Source organism: Silene latifolia, chromosome 7, assembly GCF_048544455.1.
Source record: "Silene latifolia isolate original U9 population chromosome 7, ASM4854445v1, whole genome shotgun sequence".
Taxonomy (NCBI): Eukaryota; Viridiplantae; Streptophyta; class Magnoliopsida; order Caryophyllales; family Caryophyllaceae; genus Silene; species Silene latifolia.
In genome coordinates, this window is record NC_133532.1 from 126,922,584 (window position 1) to 126,941,125 (window position 18,542).

The 18,542-nt window shown below is 37.6% G+C and overlaps 3 protein-coding genes across 3 annotated transcripts; 2 read left to right on the forward strand and 1 right to left on the reverse strand.

Moving 5' to 3' along the window:
• Positions 1–883: 883 nt before the first annotated feature.
• Positions 884–5,955, reverse strand: LOC141593063 (polyadenylate-binding protein RBP45-like). The gene is made up of 7 exons (XM_074414006.1): positions 5,474–5,955; positions 3,832–4,294; positions 2,171–2,226; positions 1,964–2,094; positions 1,785–1,881; positions 1,522–1,698; positions 884–1,192 (listed from the first exon to the last, which is right to left on the reverse strand). Exons 1-7 carry the CDS (start codon positions 5,876–5,878, stop codon positions 1,190–1,192), a joined length of 1,332 nt encoding a protein of 443 aa, XP_074270107.1. The 5' UTR covers positions 5,879–5,955; the 3' UTR covers positions 884–1,189.
• A 2,402-nt stretch (positions 5,956–8,357) lies between these two features.
• Positions 8,358–13,195, forward strand: LOC141593064 (derlin-2.2). Its single transcript, XM_074414007.1, has 6 exons — positions 8,358–8,724; positions 10,375–10,474; positions 10,932–11,146; positions 11,236–11,319; positions 12,089–12,142; positions 12,765–13,195. Exons 1-6 carry the CDS (start codon positions 8,626–8,628, stop codon positions 12,945–12,947), a joined length of 735 nt encoding a protein of 244 aa, XP_074270108.1. The 5' UTR covers positions 8,358–8,625; the 3' UTR covers positions 12,948–13,195.
• A 708-nt stretch (positions 13,196–13,903) lies between these two features.
• Positions 13,904–17,639, forward strand: LOC141593065 (pentatricopeptide repeat-containing protein At1g11630, mitochondrial-like). Its single transcript, XM_074414009.1, has 2 exons — positions 13,904–14,353; positions 16,651–17,639. Exons 1-2 carry the CDS (start codon positions 13,993–13,995, stop codon positions 17,499–17,501), a joined length of 1,212 nt encoding a protein of 403 aa, XP_074270110.1. The 5' UTR covers positions 13,904–13,992; the 3' UTR covers positions 17,502–17,639.
• The last annotated feature ends 903 nt before the right edge of the window (positions 17,640–18,542 follow it).

Here is an 18,542-nt window from a genome sequence, read left to right on the forward strand (position 1 = left end):
ATCATATCATGCAGTGGTGGAGTTAGAATTTAAAGTTCAAGAGCGTAAAAAATTTTAGAAAGGGCGAATCACTAATTATATAAAGTACACTCGGAAAAATTTCGAAAAATTTAACTAAAAACTATGAAAATCTTGTCCGCCAGGGGGCGAGGGCCCCTGTTAACCCCCCGAGCTCCACCATTAATATCATGTAAAATAGCTTTACGATAATTTATACATCTTTGACAAGCTAAGTACGACAAGTGGCACGAGCCCGACACGACTTTGGCCAGGCCAAGGGGCGAGCCGCGGTGGGTGGGAAAAGCGAGCCGGCACAGCACGGCCTGAAAGCACGATTGACCTTGTCTGTGTCGGGCCAAAATTGTGGCTAGGCACGACGGACCGGGACCCGTGCCGACACCCACACGCCACGACTCATTGTCTCATGGGTAAGTATACGTTTACCGTCTTTGTGCGCAGGGGCGAACCTAGAAATAAAATTTTGGGGTAGCGAATTTTTCTGATATTGTTTTATACTTATGTTAAGGTGCATATTTAAAAAAATTAGAGTAGCAAAAGTCGATAATCTTAACCATTTTCTAAAAATTTGAAGTAACGAGTGCTACCCTTTATTACTATGTAGGTTCCCCCTATCTGTGAGCAAAGACTGCACTAAAATCCTCAACCTTATAGGTTTTGTGAAAAATTGAAGGACACCTTAATCGAAAGGTCCCATTTACACAATCTTAAAAAATTGAATCACGGTACCACGCTATCTTTATACTTCCACTCATTCAACTAGTTATTTAGTATTTAGGTTTGTATTTTATTCTTTTGTGAAGAGTATTTTAATGAAACGCAAATAATTAGTTAAATGAAAGGGAGTATGAAAATTTGCTATGGGTGATGAAATGAGCTATTATATCATTTCAGCCCAACCTGAATCAAGCCCGGGCTCATGTAAACACAAGCGACTGCCAACTAGCATAGAACACGACGTAATAAAGAAACGCCACACTATAGTCGTAATATTTAAACGTCTATATCCAAGACTTGTAGCCAAGAAAAAAGAGAGTACATGTGCATCAAAAAAAATTCGAAGACACAAAAACTATGTCGTGACCAACAATAACGCTTCAGTCTTCTCCATGGTGCACGTCTCCGGTCAGAAAATTATGCATATGCATCATCAACAGCTCCTCTAGACAGATCACTGCATGGCATAGAAAAATGATACCATTAGCCCATAACAAACTTCAGCCAGTCGAAAGTATAAAATGAAGGAAAAGCAGATGGAGAAAGAGCTATGTCATGCAAATGGATTATCTTAAATTATTAACTCGTTTATTTCCGATGATCTAATTACAAGGACAAATGATATTTAGTCATTTAATACCAAGGGCTTGGTTGGAGTGAAGTCATGGACCGAAAAATACAGGAAAAGTGACGGTAGAGGTAGTTACTCACGAGTCACGGCCCCTTAAGATATCGTCATACTGAGGCTAGTTACCACTAAAGTTGAGATAGTTAATAATATCTAACCTGCTGGTGTTGTACTGGCTGTTGACCCTGCTGCGGCACGGGATAGCCGCCATATCCAGGATAAGCTCCATAATACATATTTGGATCTTGAGGAGCAGCAGCGTAGGCATACGGATCATAACCTTGTGGATATCCATAATAACCAGCATTGTTGTATTGGTTCTGTTCAGCTTGCGGCTATATATAATCGGCAAAAGTCAGATATGCTGCACTCAATGAAAGATTAATTGAATGGAAACAAGACATTAGAAACAAAGTCATACCTTTCGGTTTGTAGTATTATGACCCCATGAAAGTCTAACATTCCGTTCACCTAATTGAACTCCGTTCATTCCAGCCAATGCCGCCTCGGCAGAGTTTCTGCAGATATATCACGGAATATATAAGAAAAGAAAAAAAGGGGGCCCCGATGGCATCTGCTTATATAAAGAATCGTGCAGACCTGGTAGTAAATTCAACAAAACCACATTGCTTCCCCACAGGTATTTTAATATGAACTAACTCCCCGTATTGACTAAAAGCTTGTCTCAAATATTCATCAGTCACATTACAATCCAAATTGCCAACAAAAATCTGGAACGCAAAGCTATACGTTAAAATAAGATCAAATAAGATTTTAAGTGAAACTTCTGAAAAAAAATGTACGCACAGTAGTATTATTTGGATCACTGTCATTCTGAGCTCCTTGAGAATTCTGGTAAGAACCTACATTACAAAAAAAAAATGAGAATAGGGCAAAAACAATCAAAGTAATGTATCACCGCCAAAAACACAACAATTTGTTGTCAAGTATCCTTCGAGCCACATAGGTGGCAAGACTATTGTAATGTACACGTATTCACAGCTATATATAAGAGTACTCAACTCCTCAAACATAAGGAACCAAAACTGAAAGGAACAGAAATTCATAACAGAGAAAGGGAGATGAACCAAAATACTAAAAACAAGGATTGAGCATATAAAAATATGGAACGCCAAAGAAGTGTTAATTTGTTTTAAGATTTGAGCTGCTGCTCTTTTATTTTATTATGAATCTGATTTTTGTATATATTTTTTTTAATGCAACAGGAGGAGGAGCAACATCAAATAAGGTGCAAGGTACATATATCAGAACTCAAGTACACAGGATACAACAAGACGTACAAGAAATTGGACGTACAAGAAATTGAAGGTCAAGGGGGAGTTGCTACAAACATTTTTCCGAATACAAAGAATCAAGATTTTTCAAGATTAAGGGGGGTGTCAAAATATTAATCTAGATAAATCTAGAAAATTATAGACGTTAATTCAGGTATGAAAAGAATGCCCCAAGTCACCTACATCACTACATGTATCTAGAATGGTCTAGGAAATGGGTAGAAGCAACTAGGTGTTGGAGGACTAACTCCTAAACCAGCATACGAGACTCATAAATAGACTAGTGATCTTAGTTTCATGTGTGTAGACCATAAGCTCCTATGAAGCTAGATAGGTCTCACCCAATATCTTCTTCCCCACATATCATGTAATATCAAACACATTCAACATATAAATAAAATCATCCATGTTGAAAATACCGTGCCACTACATTATGCTGCCAAAATTCCAACGAGAAGAACAAAGAAAATAGTAAAATATTATTGTGAAAGTAATACTACTAAATGATGTGTTGCAGAATAAGAGACATCAATCGAACTGCAATTCAATACAAAAGCTAATACAGCTTAAAATGGTTGGCGAGAAAAAGGAAGCTGAAGGACGAGAAAGAAATAACTAAACCCAAAGAAATTAAGAATAAACGGCATCTTGAAAATTGAACAAATACTCAACTGAATTTGATAACTATAAATTAAGGGAGAGCAATTTTTTTTGCAAAGGAACTGCTGTAAATGCAAAATTTGCAACATCACTGACCTACATCAGGCCATGCACTAAGAGGTTAACCATTTTCGGCTGAAATCAGTTCCCAGGCCCCTAAATGATAGAGCCTCTTGTCACCCTGCTTTGAGACAATTTGAACCTATCAGTTCTTCAGATTCATACAATTCAACGGAATTAATTATTCCCAAAATCTGAAAGAAACTGGAACTGAGTTTCGGCTTATCATAAGATGTAAAAACTGAATAAAGGAGACCTAGGAAAAGAAGTCCTATAGTAAACCAAACTGAATAACATCACTGCACTCTTACCACCTCTTAAAACTGAATCAAGCAAAGAGCAAGGAAAGCAAAAAATCGATAATCACGTAAACAAAACTCAAGCAATTAACCATTCAACCAACAAAAATCAATCAAAAACAATATATTGCATCATCATAAAATTAGCACACACTTGTCCCACCAACAGTTTTCTTGCAAGTAGCAGGACCAATTCGCATGGGGCGCCCTGCGCACATCACTCCATTCATCTCAGACATAGCACGCAACTGTTCACTTTCGTCCCTGAAATGAACAAAGCCGTAACCCTTAGGTCTACCAGTAAGCTTATCCATCACAACCTTAGCACCTTTTACAGATGGATAATGTGCACGGAATGCTTCTTGCAGTCCGTAATCCGTGACATCATGAGACAAATCTCCAACAAAGATTGTGTGGTCAACGGTATCATCAGACCGTTTCTCACCAGACCCATATGAAGCCCAGTTTAGTCTGAAGTTCTGCTCAACACCAGGCATCGAAGTGCCATTGTAAGTCTTCAACATTCTGTCGGCAGCAACATGAGAATTAAACTCAATAAAACCATAACCCTCTGACTGCTTTGTTTGCTTGTTGCGGATGATTTTAACAGAAACGAGCTGCAAAAAAAAAAAAAAAAATGCCATCATTATTACTCAAACTCCAAACGAGTCTGCAATAAAAAAAAGGGCATAAAAGAAAGAAACTCGCAAAATACTACAATCAAATCCTATTTAGTTAAACGACTTGAATGTGATCGCACAGATAAAGCTAAAAGACACAACTATACAATTGACATAAGTGATAGTTACATTACTTTGCAAACCAGAACCGTGGAAAGCATGACCAGAAAAGAAATGCAAACCATTAGACTAGTAGCAGTGTATCCTGCAACCTTATACGGAGTACTATAGTAAGTCGCTAAGCATTGTCAACCAGTAGTGTGATGTATTCCTCACTGATCAATTCAATACCAAACTCCACTTTTAAGAACATAACACGAAACAACGTGAAGGACGTGAAGGGAGACTACTACCTATTAATCTTTCTAATATCAACGAATAAAAAAAACATCTCTAAAGTCATCTGCAACTTCGTTAATAATGATAAAGAGATTATACTGTAAATAAACCGTAAACCAATCATAAAAAGTAACTTTACATCGCAAATTCTCAATTAACACCGTTTGTAAGATACATGAGCTACTATAATACTAAAACAACGTGTATTTGAGAATTTGTGATAACTTTATCGTCAATCAATTGCTCAATTCACTTAATTGTGATCTACTAACTTCAAAGTCAATTAGTCGTCAATTCGAGAATTTGTGATAATTTAATCGTCAATCAATTGATCACTTCACCTAATTGTGATCTACTAACTTCAAATTCAATCAGCGAGCAACGTCTCAACAATTTTTCTCGGCTCGATTCAATAATTACTTAAAAGTATCAATTGATCACTTCACTTAATTGTGATCTACTAACTTCAAATTCAATTTTTCTCAGCTCGATTCAATAAAGTATACCGTAATTCCCCAAATTCTTAGGTCAAATTATAAGCAATACGAATTGAACTTCAAGAATGAAAAATTACAACCGTTTCATCGAAGATATATACCGAACAAATTCGCGACCTAAATCAAAACACAATCAAACAAACCTCGCAACATAAAATTGTGCTACAAATATTATTGTATGTATACGATACGGTTTTTAAATTCCGCTAACATATTTTGAAAAACATAAACAATCAAAGAATGAAAAAACATGAATTAATAAAAAGGAAAAGAAAAATACCTCGCCGGTTAGACAGAAGCATTTACTAATGTACGACTCGTCCATCCAATACTGAAGATCACCAATCCACAAAGTACAAACGTCCTCCGAAACCGCGGTCGCCGGCTGCTGCGGTTGCTGCTCTTGTTGTTGATATTGTTGCTGAGGCGGTTGTTGTTGTTGATATTGCTGATACTGTGGTTGCTGTTGTTGCGGTTGCGGTTGTTGTTGATATTGTTGCGGTTGCGGTTGTTGTTGATATTGTTGAGGCGGTTGTTGTTGGTATTGTTGTTGTTGCAGCCACATCTGTTGCGGTTGTTGTTGCGGTGGTGGTTGCTGTTGTTGGGCCCACATGTATTGTTGGTATTGCTGGTATTGCTGAGGATCCATGGAGGAAGGTGGTTGTTGTGGTGGTTGATGCGTCATCTTTTGACGGGAAATTGACGAGGATGAGAGAGAGTGAAACCCTAGGTGAGATTAAAGAGAGAGAAAAGGAAAGAAGATGGGACTATATATATATGAGGTAAGACTTGAGGGAGAAGTCGTGGTGGTCTGTAGTCGTGTTCTCGTATTTTTTATTTTATTTTTCCTTGTTTTTATAAGGACACTAGGATGATTATGACCATATTTGGTAAATAGACGATCAATATTGGCAAAAGCAAATTTTGAGAGGGGATTATAATTAATAAAATTTGTTGACAGGTTTGACTAACATTTTCGATTAACAGGTTTTTTTAATTTTTTGTAAAATGATAAATAAGGATATAAATAAATTATTGACTAAGTTATTTACTCTATAATAAAGGTATGGTCAATATTTTTTAAGGGGTAAAAGGGTGAATATACTTTTTCCTAATCCAATGATAGAATATGTTGGGCGTAGTACTTTAGACACAAGATATTGATCTGTCGAATATGGTAAAAGCTCCAAATACGTTAATTTTTTTTTTACAATCTACTCTTTACCAAACCGCCTTTATAAACCAGAACGATATTCATGTTTTGGTTGCTAAGTTGCTTGCCCTTTTGGATTGTTCGGCTTTCATTCTCGAACTGGACTTTGCGTTGTTCTTCCTTAAATGTTAGCTTGTTTCTTGGCCTTGTAATTAGACTTCCAAGTATTTTAATGTGGAGAAGGTTAGAGATGTACTCTCTCTATCCCAAATCAATATGCTAGGTGTAGTAGTTTAGACCCAAAATCCAAAAAAAAAAAAAAAAATGTGGTTGTAGTACTTTAGACATAAGTGTGTTGTTACCTGACATTCCCTAAAATCAGCGAAGAAGCAAGAATTTAGCATTGGGCTACGGTCTGGCACAATGACAGCCAACGCAAAACACAACATGACCTATCGTGCTTATTATAAGGAGCCGCACTTTTATCCGCATAATCCCTGAGAATTGGTGGGCGTGGTCCTTTCACTTCGAGCCATTATATTTCTTATTTGTACCCATGTATTTTCATTTTTGTTTTTAGTTTCATTTAGTACTCCAAAATTACTTCTAGCGTATCGAATCTCGGAGGCCCGTTTTTAGTTTAAGATACATTTTTAGGTGTTTGCAAAACGTATCGTATTTTGCACAATCAATGTATTCTGTTATATGACTTATCAAATTTGCCTCTACGAGAGATGCTAGTAATAAAAACCATCTATCATCATTAAGCTTGATATTGCATGTCTCTTCCTTTCAATAATCGTATTGGTTACTTTTATTACTTTTGTATGCCGAACTTTGATAATCGTGACTAGGATTCCCAACACACGCCGACAGAAACCGATTATGAATGTATTACTGATCCCTCACTAGTGTTTGACGCTCTGGCTTATATTCATGTCGTGTGATAGATAAGGGTGCGCGTCACGTTCCGACTCAAAGTTCCAGACGTGACACTTAGGTTGTCTCAAGGTCAAGAAACATTCATATTGGCGTGAAAAGGCAGAGTCCATATATTTCCCTTATCCCACATAGCCGTCGTACTTTTCAACTATTCCCTTACTTTTGACAATTCACTTTCTCCTTTTTTTCCACTTTTAATGGAAAAAACACACAAATTGTACAACAAATTGCTACCCAATACCGGAGATTAGTTTATTGTTCATTTAGATAAATTATCAATGTATGTGACGTCAAAGTGATTACCACTCAACGCGAGGCAGAAGGAGCTCAAACGTTTGTTAACTCCTATAGGTTAAACCTTACTATGCGATTGTTCGTTTTCAAATTTTTAATGTGGATCTCTTTCCCAATTTGAATCAAATTTTACAAATTCATTCGAGGAGTGATGGGTTTTACTCATGGCAAGACTAATCCTCAACCTAAACCACTATTATTTGCGGGTGAAAGTAGAGAATAAGTCATATTTCGATGGGGACAACATGATACCACTCGATCTATAGATACTCAATGTTGGCAAATAGAAGTGCCTTGTTTCCGATCGTAAAAGGGACACACAACAGACCTAGTATTAGGTCACAAGTAAGTTTCGTAATTGGTGGGATGATCACTCTACGAGTCTCATTGTTCTCGTACGCAAGACTCCACATACTAGTTGAGGCATCCCCCCTTTGATGCACGTGACTGAAAAAGGTCATAATCATCGCAGTCGCCTGCGATACCTTAACTTTGTGCGCCTACACCTATATTAAAAAATGACGCCTGCAAATAGAGGGTTGTAAGCGATACTGAGCAAGGAATTGCGCGAACGACAATGGGGTGGCGGTGACGCCGGTGGCCCGCACATCGGTAGCAGTGTAGCACGGTGTAAATGTAGTATTACACTAGTACCCCTCATCAATTCACCTAATGACTTTGGGTGGCAAATGTAGAATCCGTACTACAAAACAAGACCAAATGTAACCAATGCCACCAACACGTACAAAACACTCGCCATATGATTGGTATAATTAATGTCATTTTATCAGAATACACTTAATCACATACACCCTCACCAACAACAATAAATAATCCCCAATTCATAATTCCCCTAATTAAATCAATTAAATCAATAATTATAAATCAAAAATCCTAAATACTCTATTTTTCCTACCACCATCTCCTCTCCACATCCCTTTCTCCCAACACATCATCTCTTAAATTCTCTCTCAATAATTTTAGGGTTTTTGATCAAAATCAAAAATACAATTGAAGTAATTAATTTCATTTAATCAATTAAAATGGCACAAGCAGTTGAAGAATGGTACAAACAAATGCCAATAATCACTCGATCTTATCTTACTGCTGCTGTTGTAACAACAATCGGATGTTCTCTTGATGTATGTCTACTTTTTTCTTCATTTTTTTTTGAGATTTTTTGTGTTAAAAGTTTTGATGTTTATTGTTTATTTGATTGAATTTGAGATGGGATCTTTGTTTTTAGAGCATTTACTGAAGTGGGTACTTGAGTTTTGTTTGATTTTTTGGTGGGTTGAGCTGCGATTTTAGTTTTGTATGAATCTTGTTAGTTAACGACATTACCCGAGTGCCTCAATGGTTCCCGCAAATTACGAGGTAGGGAGATTTGAATGTTGGCAGTCTTATCCTCGTGTTAGCAACACAAGAAGCCGGTTTTTTAAATACAATAAGCCTTGCTTTAGACGTTCTGAAATAAGACGGACCGAATGTCACCATTTTTTTAATAGAATGTAAACCATTTAATAACAAAATGTTACCATTTTATCAGAAAATAGTACTAACAATTTATCGCAAAATGGCTACATTTAGTCCGTCTTATTTCAGACGGGAAATAGCCCGTCTGAAATCAGAATTTGCGTTTTTAATAACCTAAGATGAAAAATGCATTGTGAACTGCATTGAAGAAGCGGGTTTATTGGGTTTTTCCTGTTTATAATTATCTGTAGCACAGGGTTTGTTATATTGTGTGATTTGTGATTGTAATTGGTTGTTTGAGTAGATATAGAATGTAATTTTCATCTTCGGTCATTTGGAAAAAGCCTATTTGTGTTCCTAACAAAAGGGTAAAGCTCCTTACACCCTACCATCCTACCTAGCAGCTTGCAAAGTCATTGAAGCATTGGGGTAATGCTGTTGTTGTCGTCTCATACTCTCATTGTTGAGAATAAGCTCCAACCCATATGAGTTTCACATGTAAGGAGAGTATTTCACTATATAAGGCAAGGGGCTACTCCCTCTATTACCAATTGGTTTTAGAATGGAACCCTCTTGGGCTTGTATTGTTGGACTCTTTCTCCTCTGTTCGGGTGCGGCCCAGACCCGTTGTTGAATTTAACACTCATAGCATTTGATTGAGCTTTAATGATACCCGTTTTAATTGTGCCAAGGATGTGGATTATGATAGAATAAACTAAACTGATGGGGAAGTTGTCTAGTAGTGAAGTATCCGTCATTTAATGCAATTTTCTACGAGAGGTGAGGCTGCATACATTTGTGCGCCCTTTAGCCTACCACTCGATGATTCTCTTGAGGTATTAGGGTATTGTTGTTGTGATGATTAGCTTTACTGCAATCAGGAACAAAATTCTCTACTCTATTTGCGTTTGTTCTTTTATTTCCAGAGTGCAAGTGCTCTCTTACTCAGTTCTTCATGTATAATTAGCCATCAGTAACCATATTACCTTCTACCTTAATATGGTGAGCAGACATTGCTGCCTTACTTTTTAAAATGGAAAGATTAAGACTTGAGGCAGCACTTTCAAGGTCTGTTTATGTTTCGTTAAAACTATAGAATGACATTGGGCACTGTGTCTGTAACTCTATTTGGAACTTGATCTCGTGACATGCTAAACGGATTTGTTATGTTAGGATGACCGAGTACCCAGACTCCCAGATAGAGCAACTGTGCTTTGACACTGCTTAGATGTAGTCGGCTTCATTTTTGCAAGGATTATTATGCACTATTCTGAAGAGTGTATCAGGATAACTAACATGGTTATTTATTACTGCAGATCATCTCCCCGTATAATTTGTACTTGAACCCAAGACTTGTCATGAAACAGTATCAGTTTTGGCGACTTGTCACAAACTTCTTGTACTTCCGTAAGATGGGTAAGTGTGATTCCCCTCCTCTCATTTGGCAAATGTATACTAATTTCATAGCTAACCATTACATTTCACGTGGAACCATTTACATGATTGTGTTCCGAGTATTTAATGTATGGATTCATGTATTGTGAATCTTTATTATCTGATACATTAAGAAGCTTGTTGTATGAGTGATGGTGCTTTTTATTGTTTACTAATTCAACATGTTCTCCTCAAGGGAATTTTACGACTTTTTCATGTGGATAGTTAATGTACATTGCCTAGGTTATGGGTTGGATACTGTTTGTTTTTTTGCTTTCACCGAGTTACCAGACTTCTGGCGCATAAAAATATTTGTTGTTTCTGTTTTCCTATAATTTGAATGTTTGAGACATTCGTATAGCGAAGCTTCTGAATTCGGGTGCCTAATTTTCCTGGAATATTGGCTAATTGTGCTACTTCTTCTTCTTGTTCCCCTCAGATTTGGACTTTCTCTTCCATATGTTCTTCCTTGCCCGGTACTGCAAACTTCTCGAGGAGAACTCCTTCCGTGGGAGGACTGCAGATTTCTTCTATATGCTCTTGTTTGGTGCTTCTGTTTTAACTGGTATTGTTCTTGTTGGAGGGATGATTCCTTATGTTTCAGAGTCCTTTGCAAGAATCATATTCCTGAGCAATTCTTTGACATTCATGATGGTTAGTTCCTTTGGCTTGCATGTTAGTTTATGCGTTGTCAGTGATATCGGAGATGTAAGCATGTTCTTCCTGTTTTGATAATTTGTCAGGTGTATGTGTGGAGTAAGCAAAATCCATTTATCCATATGAGCTTCTTGGGTCTGTTTACCTTCACAGCAGCTTATCTACCATGGGTAAGAGTCACACATTACTGACAATATTATCCTCATTACTTGTTACCTCGTATGTTATTTTTTTGTTAACTTGACAACTCATTCCTGGAATGCCTTGGTTTTCTGAAACAATAAAATAAGATTCGATTTTTATCAGGCAAGAATGTTGATATTGATCATAAAACTTACCTTGCTTTGTTGCTATCAAAGGTGGTCATAATGTTTCTCGAAAGGGGCCCAACTCCTGCTGTCTTTCTAGTTTAATGTACATAAACTACCACTTGACTCTTGCTCTTTATCAGTTCAACAGTGAATATTTTAAAACTGAGGCCAGAGCTTCAATCTTGGCCGTTCCAATAACCTCTACTAGACTTGCTATCACTAGTATGCCTTAGGTTGAGGTGGAACAATGGAAAATATATTGGTGCGCGTCCCATCTCCAATTGTAGTGGTCGAGGGATAAAAACATCACGCAGTGGGGTTTATGAGAAGGCATTATCCACCTTGTTGTTGGGCCTGGATAGTAGGCAACAGCCGGGGGCTTGCGGCTTGCCTGATAAAAGTATCAATAGTCTGCCTTTGGTTGGTAACTGAATGGCATACCTTTTCTGTCAGAATATCTCACATGAATTCAATTGTTGAACCGTTGTTACATCATAGAGCACTTAATCACGATCACTTGGAGAATGGTCTGTTTGAGCTCCTTCCAGGTCCTTCCAGGAAGACCCGTAGGTCATGGTCACTAAATATACTCAAATGTTAACTAGATTAGTTGATTGTTCTATTGCAGGTGCTTTTGGGATTCTCAGTTCTCGTTGGTGCCAGCCCATGGGTCGACCTATTGGTATTTTTGCTAACCCTTTAATCTGCTCATTTTAAAATTTGTTGCTGTGGCTGGACTGGTTTGGTGTCGGTAATTCTGCTGTTAAGATTATTTTCACTTAGTAACTACTTAGCTCTTCAATATGACGTCGAGTACCAGTGTCGAACACTGGACACTCGGACATGGGTAGGACACTCGGACACTTCATTTTTGACCAAAAACATGAATTTTTTACATAAAATAGACAAATCCGACACTTGGACACGTACCCGTGTCGGATACTTCTAATCGAGTCCGAGCAACATAGGTAAGCACTTTACAATAGTTTTGTACCATAGGGAGTAATGTGAATTACTGTTGAAACCTTCTTGGAGATCATATTTATATTCAAATCAGTCTTCTAATAGTATATCTTGTCAAGCATTGCAACGGTATTTACGTCTGATATGGGTAGAAAGCTATGTTTTTTAAGGCCCCCCCCCCCCCCCCCCCCCCCCCCCCACCCTTCTTCCCCATTGATATATCCGAAATCTTTATCATCTTGAATTTGCTTAGTTTACTTCTAATGCATTCATCGTTCCCGTATGTTTCATCCATGAATACTATAATGAATTTAACTGCCATAATGTCTTCTAATTTGCAGGGAATGATCGCGGGACATGCATACTATTTCCTTGAAGATGTATATCCAAGAATGACAGGTCGCCGACCCCTGAAAACTCCATCCTTCATCAAGGCACTTTTTGCCGAAGAGCCTGTGGTAATGGCTGATCCAGCAAATGTCCGTTTTGCCCCTCCGCCAGTGGAACAGCTCCACCAAGATTAGCCTTTGCATCCAGTTTAAAAACTAAGATTTGGCTGCCTTGTGTTTGCTCTGTAATTATTTACTTGCAGGGATAGTCATCAGCCTTTTTTTTTTTTTTTTTTCTCGGTATCGGATAGTCTAACCAAATGAGTAAAAGGCTAATTCAGTCATTTTGACCTCATCACTTTGTTGGGATTCATTGTATGTAAAACATTCAATTTAGTCATGTTGGCTTTGTGCAGTCAAATTCACCCCCGAGTTTTCTGCCACAATCGAAACCTGATCTCACTCTGCAGTATGTCTCGAGACGATTCTTACAATCGTTTTTTTTTGTGTGCCTTTAAGGTACGTGATAGAGATCCGTTCCAATTTTTACACTTCATTGTTTAGATAATTGATTTTTTTTTTTTTTTTTTTTTTTGGGCAGCCGTAAAGAAAGTAGCTTACATAGAGCACATCTGACTCCCTAAGTGAGATCGATAGTGAGCGTGACTAAAGAGGATTTGTAAAAGTCGAGAATAGGATGATATCGAGCCAAACTTGAATCGTATTTTCTTCATTATTACTATTACATACCGGTTTTTTTGTCGGACCTAATTCTAAACATTATTGAACGTCCAACATCTTTATATCCTACCACGGTTTCTTAAGATCCCTTTCGGATCATAGACAGCATGGGTTTCATTAATCACAAAGAAGAGGGCTCGTTTACGTTGGTACCGAGTGTAGGCTTGGTGTATACTTAGTCAAAATCAATATTTAACATAAGCAAGTCAAAATCGCTTATACGGATATTTGTAAGGATCAATATCTACTCGATTAGGGTTATAAATGATCTGAGCCGCTCGTAATTTCTCGAAATCCGCGTGGCACAAAATCGGACAAAACTAATTCCAGCCAATTTCGAGCCAATTCGACCAAATACGAGCCTATTCCTTAGTAGAGTTCGGATGGGGAGCTCGTTACAATGTTACATCACTCGTCCAAAACCATTGAGTCACCCTAACAAAGTCACAAATCATAAACCCTCCACAAAACCCTAAATTTCTTCAATTTTTCCCCAAAAATGGCGTTGTTCACAAAACTTCGATCAAGAACACTCATTCAAGTCAGAAACTACTGCTCACCATCTGCAATCCTAGGCGGAGATCCCAAAGTAGTTCTAACAAGCAAAGAGAAATCACGGGCAGCACTTTCTCTTCTCAAATCCGAATCTAACCCTGAAAAAATCCTCAATATTTGTCGGGCAGCTGCCCTAACCCCTGAATATCACCTTGATCGCATTGCGTTTTCGCTTGCAATTTCCAGACTTTCTAAGTTGAATTACTTTGAGGGTATTCGGAGTTATCTCGAAGAGCTCAAAAATCGTCCTGATTTGCGAAATGAGCGTTCCGTTTCGCATTCGATTGTTCTTTATGGTCAAGCAGGTGCGTTTTTCAATTTTACAGTTGTTTTTTGATTAATTGGTAGTTTGATTTCTGTTCGTTTCGTTATTATTGTACCTAATTACGCGAAATTACGCTTCTTTTCGATTCATTTGGTTTTGTGAGAGGTTTGTTTGACTGGTAACCCGATTTGGTTGATGGGTTGTTGGTGGTAGTTTGATTGGTGTTCATTTCATTGTCAATTACGCTTCGTTTCGATTCCATTGTTGTTGTGAGTGGTTTAGTAATCTGAATGGTTTAAATGATTGATTGGAGTAATCTGTTAATTGGGTTGTTTTTGGTAATTTGATTGATGCTCAATCATTGTGATTATAGGTAGTTGTGTGTAATTAAGCTTCGTTTCGATTCTATTGATGTTATGAGTGGTAGAAATGTGAAGTCATGTTGTTAATAGTGTTTTAAAAATGAGAAGGAAAGGTAATTAGTTTGGTGAATTGGGTTGTTGTTAGTAGTTTGATTTATGTTCATTTCATTGTGATTATAGGTAGTAATGTGAAATTATGTTCTGTTCGATTCTATCGGTGTTGAGAGTGGTTTGGTTAATTGCATATAGGTAGTGCTGGGAAATCATCATGTTAATAGTGTTTGAGGAGGATTGATGAACAACTCTGGTTACCTGGGTTGTTGGTAGTAGTGTGATTAATGTTCATTTTTATTGTGAGTTGTGAATATAGCTAGTCATACGAAATTACGCTCCATGAGTGGTTTGGTTTACTGGGTTATTGGTAGCAATGTGAAATCATCATGTTAATAGTGTTTGAGAAGGATTGTTAAAGTAAGTTGGTTAATTAGGTTGCTGTTGGTAGTTTGATTGATGTTCATTTTACTTTTGACTGTAGCTAGGACTGTGAAACTACGTTTTGGTTCTATTCCATTGGTCTTGTGATTGGGTTATTGGTAGTTATGTGTAATCATCATGTTAATGCTTAATAGTGTTTCTGAAGGATTGGTGAAGTAATTTGCTTAATTGGGTGGTTGTGGTAGTTTGTCTAATGTTCATTTCAGAGTGATTATAGCTTGTAGTGTGAAATTACGTTTCGTTTCAGTTGGTGTATTGAGTGGTTTGGTTGATTTGGTTATTGGAAATTTGGAAGTAATGTGAAATTATGTTAGTAGTGTTTCAGGAGGACTGATAAAGTAACGTGGTTAATTAGGCTGTTGTTAATAGGGTGGCTTTTGTTTCTTTTTAGTGTACTGTTCTGTGATACTCATACTTGTTTACAAGTATTCGACATGGGTTGGTGCCCAACTTTCGGACTTGGTTATTTTTATGAAAAATCTGCATATTTTAGTTTTAAATAGGTGTTGTCCGAGTGTTAAGTGCTGGTCACGGTATCTAACCGAATGGGAAGAGTTGACGTAGCATAGGTATTGTTTGATGAACATGTTTGGGTAGGCGTAGTGACTAATTTTCTTATGTGGGTTGTTGTTAATTGTTAGTATGTGAAAGTATGCACCTGTGAATGTTATCATGAAATTTTAGTAGCGGTCATAAGAGTCAAAAAGGATTTGTAATTTATCCGGGTAAGAGGAATTTTCTTTAGGTTTGTGTTTGTTCTGGGATGGTGAACGGGAAAAATAAATGGAAGAGTTTGTTTTGGGGAACTGAGTTCGTGAAATAAATGAAAAGATATGAATTTGGTGTGATGAAGAAGACAAAATTTTGGGCTTTATGTTGAGAACATATGTGACATGGGCCAGTGATAATCACGTAAAGATTTGAACTTGATGCCGGTAAGATGGTAGAATGCTGAATTTTGAAACAGTAGGATTGGGAAATGGCGTAGAAGATGAGGAAACAAATTTCTTTTTTAGGTAGGGTTATGGTCTTATGGATATAATTTCTGTGCGGTTTTCATTTATGTTGTCCTCACTCGGGGTTTTCAAGCTTGTGAAACCCCAAATCAGGTTGAGTCGTTTGACAATTAAAACGATCAAGAGATTTGAACTCGTTTCTCAGTTGTAATGTGCAGACTCTTTTTTGTCATCTTGTGGCTACGACTATTATATGTGTGGACTCCATTTGGTGTAGAAAGTGGTCATCTAGTGTCTATCATCCGTTTGTGGGGATGATATTCAATCTCAGTTCAAGCCTTCAAGGCTTGATTTCGCAATCAGTCGTCGCAGCTTGGTAGTTGTGCTATAAATGTCATCGATACCTCCTGAAAATTTGGTCACTATAACCTTCAAAACTCGGTCGCAATTCGCTGTCTCAGCCCATATTTAATACTTCCCATGGTTTTTGCTTGCTGAAAATCGTTTGATAATACGTTTCGCAGGTATGATCCCCAATGCCATTACCACGTTTGAGCAAATGGAGCAAATGGGTATTCGTAGGACTGTGAAATCGTTCAATTCCCTGTTGTTTTCTTGCATAGTAGCTGGAAAGTACGACGAGGCCAAAAGGATATTTTCGGATTTCCCCTCAACGTATAACATTGAACCCGATGTTCAATCTTACAATACAATTATCAAGGCTTTTGGTGGAGTTGGTGAGTCAATGTCGGGGTATTCGATCATTGCTGAAATGAGTAGGAAGAATTGCAAGCCAAATGCAACAACTTTCGCTAACTTGATTGCTGGGTTTTATAAAGAAGAGAAATTTGAAGATGTTGGGAAGGTACTGAATTTGATGAAAGAGCATGGGATAAAACCGAGTCTGAATATATATAATGTTAGAATCGAGAGTTTGTGTAAGTTAGGAAGATCGTTTGAGGCTAAGGCTTTGTTAGATGGCATGATTGAGAGAAAACTGAAGCTAAATAACCCGGATATTTTCTATAATTTAATCTACGGATTTTGCAAGGAAGGGAAGTACGAAGATGCGAAGAAGTTGTTCAAGAGTATGGCAAACCACAGATGTAAACCGAACAGTGATTGCTACCTCACTATAATTTACTATTTGTGTAAAGGTGGTGATTACGAGACAGCATTAGAGATTTCGAAGGAAAGTAGGGAGAAGAATTGGTTTCCAAATGTTACAACCACGAAGTCTCTTGTGGAAGGTCTCGTAAGCATTTCCAAAGTGGAAGAGGCGAAGGAACTGATTGAAAAAGTCAAGGAAAGGTTTCCGAAGCAGGCCGATCTATGGAAAGAAACTGAAGAGAAGCTGGCCGGAGTAGCCGCTTAGGGAGGGAAGAATTAATCTTGACATGTTTTGTTTGATATCAGCTGAGAAATATTTCTTAGTTGATATCTATCTATTTGAATCTTGAATCTTTCCTTTGTAGTACATCTGTTTGTTAGGAGTACTATGTTTTTTCAGAAACTTGTGCTCTTTCCTATAAGCTCCGTAACGAGCTGCTCATTTTTTTTTTCTTTTTTTTTTTTTAACTATGAGTGCGTAAATACGGAGTAATTGTTTTTACTTATTTCTATCAGGTTTTGCACCACCAAAAAAAAAATACACATACGATTGAGTAGAATTACAACTATAGGCCCTCCCGGTTATGAAGCCTCGGTTCTTAGAACCTAATTAAACACGAGACGGGGGACCAATCACTCGTAAAATCTGGACTAACCCATAGGGTCCATGAGTCCATCACCTGCAACTCTGCAAGTGTAGAAGAGTTAATGTTTAAAGCTTAATAAAATTAGGTTATATTAATGAGAGCAAGTATTTTATACAAGGAGTACAAAGCTAAAAAGATTACAAAAGATAGACCAAATAACAAAAAGATACAAGATATGTACGGAGAGATTACAATATCTTAACATGCCCCCCAAGGCGGACGTCTGAAGAGAAAGACCGATCTTGGAGAGTAATATCTGCTAACTGGTCATTATTTTTTGACAGTGGTAACACGGAAAGCACCAGGACTCCACCCTTTCGCGAATAAAATGAAAATCAAGAGCAAGGTGCTTCTTCCAGAAATGAAAGATGAAGAGCAATGTGGAGCTTACGAAACAAATTCTGGAGCCAAGTTCAGCTGCAGTATTAGCAATGGAGCGATACTCGGCCTCAGTAGAAGAACGAGCAATGGTTTATTGCTTCTTGGAACCCCCAAGAAATCAGGTTACAACCAAGATAGACAATATACACACCAATAGAAAGATAATTATCTTGGTCACCGGCCCGTATCAATTTCAAGCCAAGGTGGACCAGATAGGAGACGATTCCTTAGTAAAGCTCGAATCTCGTTACATCACTCGTCCAAAACATTGAGTCAAC

Excerpts from the sequence above, each read along its gene's own strand:
- LOC141593063 (XM_074414006.1), bottom strand. The coding sequence starts at position 5,878 with ATGACGCATCAACCACCACAACAACCACCTTCCTCCATGGATCCTCAG. Across the intron at positions 4,295-5,473 it reads GCTTCTGTCTAACCGGCGAG|CTCGTTTCTGTTAAAATCAT; the intron begins GTATTTTTCTTT and ends TTTTTTTTGCAG. Across the intron at positions 2,227-3,831 it reads GAAAACTGTTGGTGGGACAA|GTTCTTACCAGAATTCTCAA; the intron begins GTGTGTGCTAAT and ends TTTGTAATGTAG.
- LOC141593064 (XM_074414007.1), top strand. The coding sequence starts at position 8,626 with ATGGCACAAGCAGTTGAAGAATGGTACAAACAAATGCCAATAATCACT. Across the intron at positions 11,147-11,235 it reads ATTCTTTGACATTCATGATG|GTGTATGTGTGGAGTAAGCA; the intron begins GTTAGTTCCTTT and ends ATAATTTGTCAG. Across the intron at positions 11,320-12,088 it reads CAGCAGCTTATCTACCATGG|GTGCTTTTGGGATTCTCAGT; the intron begins GTAAGAGTCACA and ends GTTCTATTGCAG.
- LOC141593065 (XM_074414009.1), top strand. The coding sequence starts at position 13,993 with ATGGCGTTGTTCACAAAACTTCGATCAAGAACACTCATTCAAGTCAGA. Across the intron at positions 14,354-16,650 it reads TGTTCTTTATGGTCAAGCAG|GTATGATCCCCAATGCCATT; the intron begins GTGCGTTTTTCA and ends TACGTTTCGCAG.